General features: G+C 36.2%; 1 protein-coding gene across 1 annotated transcript; it reads right to left on the reverse strand.

The window, feature by feature from the left end:
• Positions 1–959: 959 nt before the first annotated feature.
• LOC102585342 (eukaryotic translation initiation factor 2 subunit gamma-like) lies at positions 960–12,723 on the reverse strand. Its single transcript, XM_006342749.2, has 9 exons — positions 12,614–12,723; positions 10,199–10,347; positions 9,983–10,044; positions 4,050–4,162; positions 3,870–3,972; positions 2,700–2,927; positions 2,388–2,606; positions 1,928–2,188; positions 960–1,593 (listed from the first exon to the last, which is right to left on the reverse strand). Exons 2-9 carry the CDS (start codon positions 10,302–10,304, stop codon positions 1,291–1,293), a joined length of 1,395 nt encoding a protein of 464 aa, XP_006342811.1. The 5' UTR covers positions 10,305–10,347; positions 12,614–12,723; the 3' UTR covers positions 960–1,290.
• Positions 12,724–13,368: the final 645 nt, after the last annotated feature.

Raw genomic sequence — 13,368 nt, forward strand, 5'->3', positions numbered from 1 at the left:
CTCGCATTTCATTCAGTATGCTTTGGGTGGTCATTTTCCCTTCATATATTTCCTTATGTTTCATTCTATGTTATAGTACTATATCACATGTCCTCACATCCCTTTTTTAGGGGCACAATGCAGGTTCAAACACCAGAATGACAAGGCTACATGCTAAATGTTGCATACACAATTTTTTATGAACCCCACTTGATTCTTATGACATGGGTTGAACTAATAAATAAGTGGGTCCATAACCCACCCAAACTTAAATAGATTGAGCTGGTTGAGTTTGATTTTGTCATCCCTAGCTAGCTACTTGTATGGAAATTTAAGAAGTCATTAATGGTAACATACACTTGTAATGAAGAGTGAAGAGTTTTGAGAAGATATAATGGTGAAACAACTAGTGACAACTTTTCTGGACACTCCTTATTGCCAATTGTTTCAGCTGAAATATACACAACTAAGATGAGTCAGCGTGATATTTTCATTGTTTAGGCCGTTACTCTTCTCCTCATACTACTTTTTATTACTTCATCTTTAGATCCGGCTGATATTGCAGGGATGCCTGTAAAACCATTCAATCAACCAGTAATTACTTAAGTTAAGGAGATGAATTAGCACAATAATCTAGCAGTTATAATTCTTCACATTACATATTTGGCACATAACACTTGGATGCTATGGCTGATTCGATGGACCAGCTTCGTTCCCCCAGGGAGCTGCCCGTTTCAGTAGATTTTTCCCATGAGGCAAAATGATGGTCTTCAAACTCAGCCCCGCTTGCTTGCCGACATTAATTTAGCAGATACATGACCAAGTGTTTGATAATTATTTTAGCACCACTCAACAATTAGTCTTATTAGTTGAGTTAGTCCAAACTGGGGTTTTTCAAGCAAATTATTTATAATGTAAACCAGTAGACTTCTTCATATGACTAACAACCTTAGTTATAGACTATAAGAAGAAAAGAGATGGACGATACAAGGTGGTTCAAATTTTCTGCCGCAAGCTCAATATTTCTGATGGAACTCATTTTAACATCCACCCCAACTAGTGAATTACACAAGGTACAACACCATTCCAACAAGGCAAAGAAAATGAGAGGTAGAAAGAAAAATGTCACAAGCAAGGAAAGTAAAATATTGCAGATCATAAAGTTCCGAAAACTCCAAATAATGTTTTGTTTTCTCCTCCACCTGACAAAAATTGTTCCCAGCAACTGCCTGCCTTCCCACATCTGACACTGTCTTGTGCTGTTTCACTACTTAATCTCTGTTCTTTCAGTAACTGACTATTTCGATTCACTTAGATGGGGCACGGTGGAACATCAAGAGTAATACCAGCTTGGATTTGACCCCAACCAATAAGACGCCAGTGCTTCTCAATTCTCCGGCTTAGAGCAATTTTTTCGCCTTTGCTGGTACACACTGGGGACGTCAATTGCAGTTTTGCAAATACATTTTTAACAGCTACAACGCGAGCCCCAGTTGACATAGACCCTATATTTAACATAAGGATTTCTCCCTTTGCCAACTTTGAAACTTTACCCTGCCTTTCTGTGTCCTTTGTCCTCACACCCAAAAGACGACGGAGCAAAAAGAAATTCACCTGCATTACAAAGGAGTAACGGTACATTCAATGAAGGATATGCAAGCACATGGCCTTAGAAAATTAAATAGATCTAACGAGTGAGCCTACTTAGCTATAACAACAACAATATACCCAATGTAGTCCCACAAAGTGGGGTCTGGGTAGGGTCTACTTAACTATAAATTAACTCAAAAACAATAAATTAAGAAAAGGAAATGGCAATTCTTTACAACAGATAACAGAGTACAAAACTTGTGTAACATTTTCATTACCTAAAAAACAGTTAATAGGAGATATCTACCAGTCACATTTTAACTGTCCTATTCTGGATTGTTCTGAAGAAGTCATTTACCTCTAGTTCGACGAAAACTTCAGGAAGTGATCCAACCTCCCCGAGAACTTGTCCCACCAATCGATCAGCACGTGTCAGTGTTGGATCCATGGTTGATCCAACTCCAATAAGGCCTCCAGGCACGGCAAATTGTAGTTCATTTTGCTCGGCAAACAGTGACACAATTCTTGAATATATGGGGGTACATTTAATGTTGCCACTTTCATCCTTGACAACAATACCTGGACGAACCTCGATCAACTGATTTACCTTCAACACACCCTGCACAAAGAATTGAATTGCTGACACCAAATATGTAACTGCTGCTATGAGATTTTCTTAAATGTCCAGGTAAGAATAAGCACCCCACTACGGTAAATGATAAAAACAAGAATCTGTCAGGTCAATCACAAAGCTCTATGACCGCGGAGATGTTGTGAGCATAGTGTATTCGCTAGTTTAAAGGAAATAAGCAACATACCTTTAAAATACTGCCACCAGCAACGCCACCTCTGATCTCATCAACTTCAAAACCAGGTTTATTAACGTCAAATGACCGAATAACGATCATATTTGGTGGTGAAGTGAAATCCCTCACAGGAATTGGGATTCGTTTCACAATATATTCACAAACAACATCAATGTTATACTTCAATTGAGCAGAGATTGGTACAACTGGGGCACCATCTGCTACAGTTCCCTGAACATGGTGTTGAAGTACAGTATCATTATATAGCTTCGTGGATCAAGCACAAAAAGAGTGCAAGGCTAACCGATGCTGTATACCACTAACCTGAATAAATTTCTGAATAGCTTCATGCTGATTGATGGCAACATTTTCCTGAACAAGATCAACCTTATTTTGAAGAATTATTATATGTTGGAGTCTCATAATTTCGACTGCGGCTAAATGTTCAGAAGTCTGAGGTTGGGGACAGCTCTCATTGGCAGCAATTAGAAGTAATGCTCCATCCATAATGGCTGCTCCATTAAGCATGGTAGCCATGAGAATATCATGACCCTGCAGCAAAAGTCACTGAATAAACACTCTCGTTCCAAAAAAATCAATGGCGTATAGACTATCTTATCATACAACAAACCTAAAGAGCTAACAAAATACCAAACGTAGGGCAAAGTTTTATGCCTGGATAATACCAATCAACAACTTCCTTACCAAAAAAAAGAAAAGAAATGTATGCTTGCAAACTACCCGTGAGAAAGACAGAAAGAGAATTACAGACAAAAAAGATGCAATATAAACAGCATGCAAAATAGATGCTCAGCCATCTTCACCATAATTACGTGGAAGCATTCAATGGTAATTTAAAACGGAAAAGTTTGAAGAAAACAAAAGGCAGCCAATGGTAATTTTATTTTATTTATGTTTTTGAAACTGTTAACTTTGTATTCCTCAGCATTAAGGGTATGCTGGCCACCTCCAAAAACATGACTACAAAAGAACTAAACAATAAGAAACAAGTACTTACAGTTCTCCTAGGAAATCTACTATATTTACTTCATCATCTACAATTTGTTCTTTACACCAAAAACGATAAGAGATACAATACAATTCCATTTAATTTAAGCAGGCCAATGGTAATTTAAAACATAAAAATAGATTCCTCTTCTATGAAAAAGTACCTTTTACATAATGATATAAATGCCATTCGCTTCCACCCTTACACCTAAAGAGTACAGTATCTAAAAATAGACAAGAGAGGATAAACTGACAACCACACAGGCTCAGATATTGGAAAGCAAACCCATCAAATAGATGCAGAAGTTTTCAGTCAACGGAACAATATGATAAGCACCTAAAACTCGAAGGGTCCAAAATGTTTTAGCTATAGTTAAGAAGATATACTATGGTATATTCCCACTTGTATACAACAAAGGTTAGTCGCCTTATCAACTCCAAAATGCAAACAACATTACACAGTAGATTGGCATATGAAATACTTACAGGACAATCAACAAAGGACACGTGTCTCAGCAGTTTCATCTTGCAGCTCTCAAAACCAGGGACATCACACATGGGACTGTCTTCTTTTCCACTTCCATATGCCCTGAAAGGATATTTGTTTAACTTACAATAAATCAGATGAAGCAAAAGTACACTTTTCTCTAAATTTTAAGAGCTTACTTATAGCACATGGGTCTAGGGCAGCGCTCTTCTTCACATTTGTAAATCTTCGCATTAGCATATCCAAGCTTGATGGTAATGTTACGCTCTAGCTCATTCTTAAAACGAACAGTCTGCAGATTTTAGGGGAATAATTAATGGTTACTTTCAAGGATAATAGTGTAAAGCCACCCAAAGCAACATCTTCTCAGCTTTTCAATTATTGTGAAATATTATTCTTATTGTAAGTACTAATGTTAGCTCTAGGCTTCCTACAATTCATGCATAGACATAGTAATATACCAATATTAAGAAAGCAGCCTGCACAAAAAAAATTAAGTAGAAACAAAGACTTTTTTTTTTGAAGAAGGTAACTTGTATTATGAACAAAAGGAATACTCAGAAAAGTATTCCAGTAATACTTACAACAAAATTACAGAGGGAGATGTGTCCCTACTAAGCTTCATAAATAATCTAAAATACTAGGAATATCCTCTTCTTCTTGAGGATATTCGTGTTTACACCAAAAAAAGAAGAGGACTAGACAGTTCATCTTCAGTTTCTGCAGAGAGCAGATCTTGTTTTCGAAACATCTCTGTAAGTAGAAACAAAGACTTGTTGGGATCATGTGTGAGTTTTTAAGACTCAAAAGAGAGAGAGAGAGAGGCTCTCCATTCTCTCTAGAACCCAGTCACCAGACAACCACCCATCAGCCTTTTATCTTTTGGCTGACACTTTGGGTGCAATATTGATTAGTCCATTCCATTTCCATTAGGGATGGTGTACTAGAGAGGTGTGTAAGGAAACTCTCCGAAGACGGCAATATCTCTCTTTACATAGTAGACTGATTCTCATAACAGAGTTCTGGACTCATTGCCTACATACACCATGTCTCTGTTTCTAATGCTGGGTTCCGTAATCAAAAGAATTGACGAACTATGCAGAGACCACTTATGAGTTATGGCAAGGTAACAAGGAGATTAGTCAAACGAAACACGAATACAAGAAACAGGGAGGTTTGGGGATTCGAGATTTGAAGAGCCACAACAAGGGTCAAGACCTAGGTAGAACCTAAAACATCTAGAATTGTAACAGTATCCTCTGTGTAGAATTGATTACACCAAAAACAAAACAAAAAAAACCAAATACAATTCAAAACTTGATCTTCTGCAGCAAGTTGCCACTGGCCCACTGCCCTCAAAACATCTAAAATTCTTTTCTTTCCAGATTGTCCACCATATGCATGTATGGGACAGTTCTCCATCTATCTTTGTCCCTTGTTTGAGCTCTTGCTTCAACCCAACATAAAAGAACTTCAAATATCTAAGAATGCCTCTTAGATCGGTAAAGACCTTCCATAGCTGATTTGTTATATTGGAATGTAGGAATAGATAGCTAACTATCTCTGCTTCTTCTCAACATAAGTATCACCTTGAACAAAGTGAAATTCTCTCTTGACGAGATTGTCATGAGTCAAAACAGCCTCTTTTGTTTAGTAACCAACAGACTACTCTATGGGAATTTTAAATTTCTTCATATATGCTTTCATGGCCAATTAGTAATTTGGTGGTTAGATAGATTCATCATTTTTTTTATTTATTTTATAACCGAGAAATCCACCTGTGACCCGCCCTTTGGACCAATCATAGCCTTCTAAACTCGGTAGATAATGGGCCCGCCCCTCTACCCTTCTCCACTTAAATACCAGGCTTCGCTTTGCATGGTGTGGGGCTTGAACCTGTGACCTAAGCCACAAATCCTCCACCTTTTGCCACTCGAGCTAGACCTTGCCACCCCATTTGTTACTTTCATTTGTAGTCCTTTAAATTATTCCAACTGCTTGTAAAATTCAGCCACTCTAGTCACCTCCCAATCATTTAGCATTCTACTAAATACTATAGCCAATCTTGAGGAGTCACTTCTGCTACTGTCTTCTGCTGATGTTGCACTAGACAGAAGATATCAGGGAAAAGAGCCTCAAAAAACTCATCCCCTAGCCAATTATCTCCAAAATAGTATATCGTGTCCATTGGATACTTCAATTGATGTTTGGTTCTTCATATCAGACCAGAGAGTCCTCATGGATCTCCATAAACTGACCCCATAGGCTGCATTAACTTCCTTTGACATCTACTTGTCTTCCTCTCAATATTTTGCTTTAATCACACTCATAATATTTGAGTTTCTTGAGAATACATCATTTACCATTTTATCTTAAGAGTGTCTTGTTTTGCAACTGCAGATTCCAAATTCCTAGTCCACCATGAGGTTTACCACCTATCAGGGATTTTCGTTTGACCAAATGAAAAGTTCTTTTCTCTTTGTTTCCTTGCCATAAAGAGGATCTTCTGCGTCTGTCAATCCTTTGAACGATCCCTACTGGAATGGGAAATAAGATATGTTGGTACTTGGTAGAGAGTCTAGGACTGAGTTGATGAGGAAGTCTTCCTCCCATAGATAAATATTAATATTTTCATCTAGACAACTTGTTTCACACTTTTCACCAACATTGTTCCATATAGCCTCGGACTAGGATTTTGCACCCAATGGCGCGCCCAAATAAACAGTAGGTAAATTACCTATTTGTAACACCTCAAGTGTTTACGATTATCCTTTATCTCGCATAGAAGGCTTACGAGCCTAAGTTTGAGAATTTTATTGTAACATCACTTGTGTTCGAAAATACTAGTTTTAAATTAAAATTTGATAAGAATATATTTTTAGTTTCTTCCTAAAATGTCCTAAATAATTATAAAAATTATTTAGTTACGATATAGTTGTGTATGTATTATTTTTATAAGAGTTTTATAAATTAGTAACATTTTAACGGAGATAGTAAGTCTTGTTATGTCAATAAATTATATTATTTGTGGTAGGCTTTGTTCAAAATAATTTTCTAATTATGATATATTTATAAATTTATATATATTTTTCACGAACCTACGCAATACCCGAGCATATACATAATAATGGGATAAAAGAAAGATCTTAATGTGCCACTCCACTTCCACGTGGAAGTGGAGGGAGAGTACAGCAAAATTAAATGTGAAGGTGGTGGCATATATCATTTTTAACTAGGCATTTTATAATATGATTATACAAATAAATGTGGAACTTAAATTACTGTCGGTCATGTGACCTTTTGCAGCATATGAAATCTATATATACATATTCACTTCAAAAGTCCTCCCCATTATTTTCATTATACATATTTCATTATACATATATAACTTATAAAAAATTTCTTCAATATATATATTTCTCTTTCCATATATATATATATAAGCATATGCATGCAGGGAGGAGAATTTTTAGTGGAAAAATATATTCTTTTGACTCTTTATCTGATAATTGAAAGAAAATCGAGTAATACATCAAGTTATTCAAGCCTGTATTTAAGGTATGTTAAGGCAAAATCCTTCTTTTTCATATTGCACGAATCTTGAACATTACAAATTGTCGAATGAGTCATTTCTTTTTCTACTATTTTGTTGCTAGGAAGACCCTCTATGAAGGGCATTGGGATGTCAGCTGATTGTATTTTGTATCTTTATCATATAATTATCACCCTTATAATATTGTGAAGTCAGTTTGACAGTTAAGTTTGGCAGATATGTTGGAAAGTCAGTTTCAACAGTTGATTGTGATGACCTTGTCGACCCTCGATGTTCCCTTTCCATTATGTTTCAGTGGCTTGCTCGGTTAAATAAGGTATCGGGTGTCTGTTGCGCCTCCCCTAGTTTGGGGCATGACACTATTGTTCCTCCCATAAGCATTGCAAATGCCCCATGTCATTTACTTCATTGATAGAGATAAGATGGCTCTTCCTCTAATTGATGTGCACATATGATCTAAAATGCCTTCAAATAGGACCAGAATAACTCTTAGGAACCTCAGTTGTTCTTCTTTTGTATCACAACAGATTAAAGAGTCATCAACATATTGGGCATGCGTAACCTCCCAGCAGCTACAGCCATTCTTGGCCACCCTAAAACCCTTGATCTATCCATTTAATTTTCTTGTCTTAACCATGTAGTTGAGCCCTTCCATAGCTAATACGAACAAAAAGGGAGACAGAGGACCTCCAGCCTAAAACCTCTATGAGCAAGGAAAAATCCTTCGGGAGATCCATTTATGGTAGTGGAGAACCTGACAGTAGAAATGCAATGTTTTGTCCAGCTAATCCATTTCTACTGAAGCCCTATTCATTGCCATATTTTCGGAAGGAAACTCCAATAACACGGCCATATGCCTTTTCAATATCTAATTTACATAAATTTCCTGGTTTCTTTTGCTTGAAACTAGAGTTCACAGCTTCATTAGTTATCAAACAACATCCATTACTTGTTTCCTTTTGGTAAAAGCCATTATTGTGAGTCCATCATCTTAGCCATCACTCTCTTTAGTCTTTCCATCAACACCTTTGAAATCACCTTGTATATACTACCAATCAAACTAACAGGCGTAAAATCTCTCAATTCCTTTGCTCTTTGTCTTCTTAGGAATGAGTGCAACAAATGGATTTGGAGGTTCAATTGTGAAGAATTTTACTGTCTCTAAGTTTGGCATGTTGAACCATCGAGTTACAAAACCTACTCTCCCTCCTCTCCGGTTTAGTATCTAAAAGCATATTACAGACTTATGGGAAGTATTCTTGGTAAATTCACAACTAGCAATTGGCAATGGGCAAAATTAAACTCTTCCATGACTCGTTGCTTGGCCATCCACCCCTAAAGAATCTTTTCCCAGAGTTATTTATCTACTCTTCTAATCAATTGGCTACTATAGCTAAATATTGAAAACTTGACATTTTCCTCCATTTGTTGCAAATGCTTAACTTACTACCTCAACCCAAACAATATCCAAACTTCTATTCTTTGCTCGCTAACCTGATCACCAACCCACAATAGCCCTGAAAATCCATTTGGAAGAACATGGCACCACACAAGGTTAAATGATTCTCTTAGTTAGTTCAAATGAAGCTTGCCTTTCCCTAAACAAGCTCTAGAGAAAGGTTTCAATTGTGTAACAAATGTAGCCTTCGCAAAAAAGAAGGAAGGTAACAGTCATTTATTCCTTCACTGCAAGTTCAATGCCTAGCTATAGACCCTCTTATTCCACATCACATGCCTTAAGTGGTGTATTTCTGGCTCCACCCTTCAGCTCCTTCAAGGATAGCATAGAGAGGGTTTACATAACTAGCTCCCTTTGGGACACCATCCCACTTGCTATTTGGTGGGTCATTTGGAAGGGAAGGAACTATAGGTTTCTGAGAAGGAAGAAGATTTTGCACCTATCATGAAGAACAATTATATATTCTTACTTAGGTGTTGGTGCAACATGACTCCATTAGATGTATATGATGGTTTGTCCATTGTTGACTTTATTAACTCTTACATGACTTGTAATGGCAGCATATTTTTTTTTGGAACTCTTTGGGGTGATGCTACTTCTATAAATAAATCACCATGCCAAAGCAATCATTGAGAGCTACCTAATTACAAACACATGAATATCATCAAAGACCTCAAAGTTGTTAGGCTAGCGAAATTTCTAATATAGGCTCCATCTCATGTAGCAACTTAACCCATATGGTATACTTCGCCATGCTATCTAAGGGAAATACTGCAATGAGTTTATTTTTGTTCACCATAAGAGAACAAAAAGAAAATGAGAAACCCTCAAAAAGAAACTAACCAACAACGCAATTGTAGAAATGAAACACTAATAGTTGGCGGTCAACGTATAGTTATACTCATAATGGATTATCTACAATAAAGGTGCAATACGAAACTGTGGTGATATTTTAGTAAGATCAATGTATGCTTTGTAACCAGGTAAGAAAAAGTAGATTAAAAGAGGCACTGACATCCAACAAGAATCTTATGAACTAAAAGAACAAACCTTGTACACTTCAACTAAATGCCATTATAAGTCGGAAAATAACAATGTACCTGTACACCAGATATAGCTTTTACAACTGTTGACTTTCCGTGAGCCACATGGCCAATGGTACCTGGCAAATGAAATTAAATTCAGTACCATCTCCAGAAACGTGTAAAAGTGCTTGTCCAGAAAAAGGAAGTAAGAGAGACAACAATCAGAATATTTTACTCCAATACACAGAATACAGAAGAACAAAGCAGCTAAAGGTTAAACAGACAGTTTACCAATGTTGATCGTAGCCTGACGAGAAATCACTTCAGGAGAAAGTGGATGCAGCTGTGTTACATCCAACTTACTCAGGTCCTGCTCCATCAGTCCTTTTCGAGACATTTTGGCTGTTCTTCGATAATTCAGAGGTCAGCAATTCGTGAGTCTGTAATTCAGAACAGAAGATAGAGAACGTCATCAACAAAATTGCAGGTGACTTGCAAGAGAAAACCAAGCAGTCTAGTAACAAACACAAGGTATAGAATCACAAATAAGAGAACTTCATTAAGAATAATTGTTTTGCTAAACTGAGAAGAATATCACTCCATTCTTATTCCTCATTTTAATCACTTACAGAAGGAGTGTGGAGTTCTGGCATTCGGGATTTGGCAATACACAACAAAAACCTACTGATGAAGTGGATTGGAGCTACAAGAATGAAGAGGAAGCTTTATGGAGAAAGATCATCGAAGCAAAGCATGGAGGAGAAGATACTGGTGTACTAGTATCAGTTCTTCTTCCCATGGTATGGGACCATAGAAATACATTAGTAGGCAATATGAATTCAGTAGCACACAACAATTCATATCAGAATAAGAAATAGAAAACAAACATTATTCCGGGTGGATAAATGGGCTGGAAATAATAGCTTGAAGGAGGATTACCCTGTCCTATTTCAAAATTGCAAGTAATACAGAGGCTACTTCTGTCAGATGAGAGAATGCCACTCCTGGAATGTTCATTTCAGAAGGAATTGCAAGGATTTGGAGATAAATAGCATGCGGGAATTTCTGAGAAAATTGCTGGCACTCAGATTCAGATGTATGAAAATGGCAGATTGTATTGGGGGGAAGGAGACGGGACAATTCACAGTAAAGGAATGTTATGGGAGGATATCTATATGTAAAATGTGATTGAAAAATGGCCCTGAAGCTGAAACCAAGATCCATACAAAAATAGCATGCCTTAGTTGGATAGCTATCAGGGGAGCTTCTCACACTCAAGACAGTTGAGAAGAACTGGTATTGCATTGTGCAGTAAATATTTTATATATACAACAGAAAATGTACACCACTTATTTTGCACTATCCAGTAATAAAGTGTGTATGGATTATGTTCTTGTTTGGAGTCGCTTGGGCAATGTCCTGCAACCTTAAAGAGGCTATGAGGGCTGTAGCTAATGGTTCATGCCTGCATAATTAGGACCATTTGTAAGCAGACAAAATAGTGTTGCACTGATGGGATCTCAACTCCCTACTACATTTTTGAAAGATAGATGATTGCCTACTCTTTTTGCTTGGTTATTAACTGAATAGTGTAGATAGTTCTCATATATCTTTGGATCTTCTAAGCTCCTTAACTTTTAGTTGGAGATATGTGATTTTGTACAAGAGCTAACTCCAATCAATCCTACTTACCTGATCCAAAAAACTATATATATAGCAGAAACTTGTTGCAAAAGTAGTAGAAGATAGAACCTTATCGACTAAACAGTAATCAAACGAACACATTCCAATTGGAGAGGAATTAATAATAATTTCCAAGATATCAAATCAGGAATACGAGGTATTTTAAGAGTTGATAGAGCTTGTTATAAATTTGCTAAACATGCCCAATTGATAGGAGACTGCATGGCAGTGCAACAAACATAAATGCCAGAAACTACATTGTTGCAACATATATTAGGGAAATTTCTTTTTTCTTTCAGTCCAAATAAGAGAACAAAAAAACCACTCAAAATGAAAATTAATTAAAGATACTAGAAAATTCCCACTTCCTACATTTACTCTCTCATTTTGTTTGTGCCTCCACTCGGAATAGAATTAGTCAATAGGCGCAAGCAAGCATCGCAAATCACAAAGATAAGCCCCTACTTGCCAGAATGGTGGATAAGGGTCCTTTCCATCATCCGATGCAATATTTCGAACAAAGCACAAACTATATGCAATTGTGAACACAAAACTGTATGTTTGAAACAGAAATGCAATATCGTCACAAGATCAATGCACGGACTACCATTGATGATTCATCTATTAGAGCTTTTTTGCTTCCTAATTCACATCCGGGAAAAAAATGGTGGAAATCCGTATGCTTTCCAATTACCATAGACAGCCAGAACAAAGAACTGACAAACATACTTAACAGATTTCTATAAGCGAGAGAGCATAACTTCAGATTAAAACACTCACAAAACCCTAATCGCAAAAATATCATCGCCAAATACTTTATCGTTACACAAAATAATTCCATTAGAGTTCCGTAATCAAATGAAAACTAGAATACATTTATAACAGCAAATATAAGCAAATGACTAAGAAAAATCACAGTGAAATTAAGACAGCAAAATAAAAATTGATTGGAAAATAAAAGCTTTGTAGAAGACGACAAGCTCAGCGGCAACGCCGTCGACGGAGGAAGGATGGTGGACTCACCGCAGTAGAGTGGAAACGGTGCGAGACAGCCGTCGGAGTGCAAATGAGAGAGAACGCGTGAGGTGTAATTTTGGCTGATAATATTTACTTTGATACCACCAATTTCTTACAAATTAAATTACAAAAAGATCCATTACTTTCAAATATTTTCATAGTTTTACTTAGGGTGTACATGGCCGGGTTGGTTCGGGTTTCTCAAATATCAAACCAAATTATTTGTGTCGGATTTTTAAATTTATAAACCAAATCAAATCAATAAAACTCGAGTTTTTCAACCTCGGGTTTTTTCGGGTTTTTCCGCTAAAGTATTCATACAAACATATAATTTACTTATACTTCAAATATTTCTTCAGATCTACCAAAATACAACTATCTAAGGTGTTTCTTAATAATATAACACAAACAATGATATGATTAATGACACTAAAATATCAAAAAAAAAATACAATAATGAAATCGCGTAAAACAAATATTGCAAATTAACAAGTCATAATGAAACATTGAAAATGATCATAATTTAAAAGTACTAAATCATGCTAAAATAAGTTTAATAAGTATTAGTTACATGACAAAATATTAAAGGAAATTAAAATTAGATTATGTACTTTAATTGTCTAAATCAATGTAAAACCAAAGAACAAATATTCAATATGATTGTCATTCTTAGTGTTAAATTGATTTTCTTTTTGCATTAGTATTAATTTGATTTTGATTTAAGTTTTATTATAATTATCAACATCTATGAACTATAATCT

Source organism: Solanum tuberosum, unplaced genomic scaffold (assembly GCF_000226075.1).
Source record: "Solanum tuberosum cultivar DM 1-3 516 R44 unplaced genomic scaffold, SolTub_3.0 scf00035, whole genome shotgun sequence".
NCBI classification, from domain to species: domain Eukaryota; kingdom Viridiplantae; phylum Streptophyta; class Magnoliopsida; order Solanales; family Solanaceae; genus Solanum; species Solanum tuberosum.

Bases quoted from the DNA above. Each gene is read 5' to 3' on its own strand.
- LOC102585342 (XM_006342749.2), bottom strand. From the start codon at position 10,304: ATGTCTCGAAAAGGACTGATGGAGCAGGACCTGAGTAAGTTGGATGTA. The intron at 3,973-4,049 runs GTAAGCTCTTAA...ATATCCTTTCAG, and splicing joins CCTAGACCCATGTGCTATAA to GGCATATGGAAGTGGAAAAG. The intron at 1,594-1,927 runs GTAAATGACTTC...TTTGTAATGCAG, and splicing joins AAGTTTTCGTCGAACTAGAG to GTGAATTTCTTTTTGCTCCG.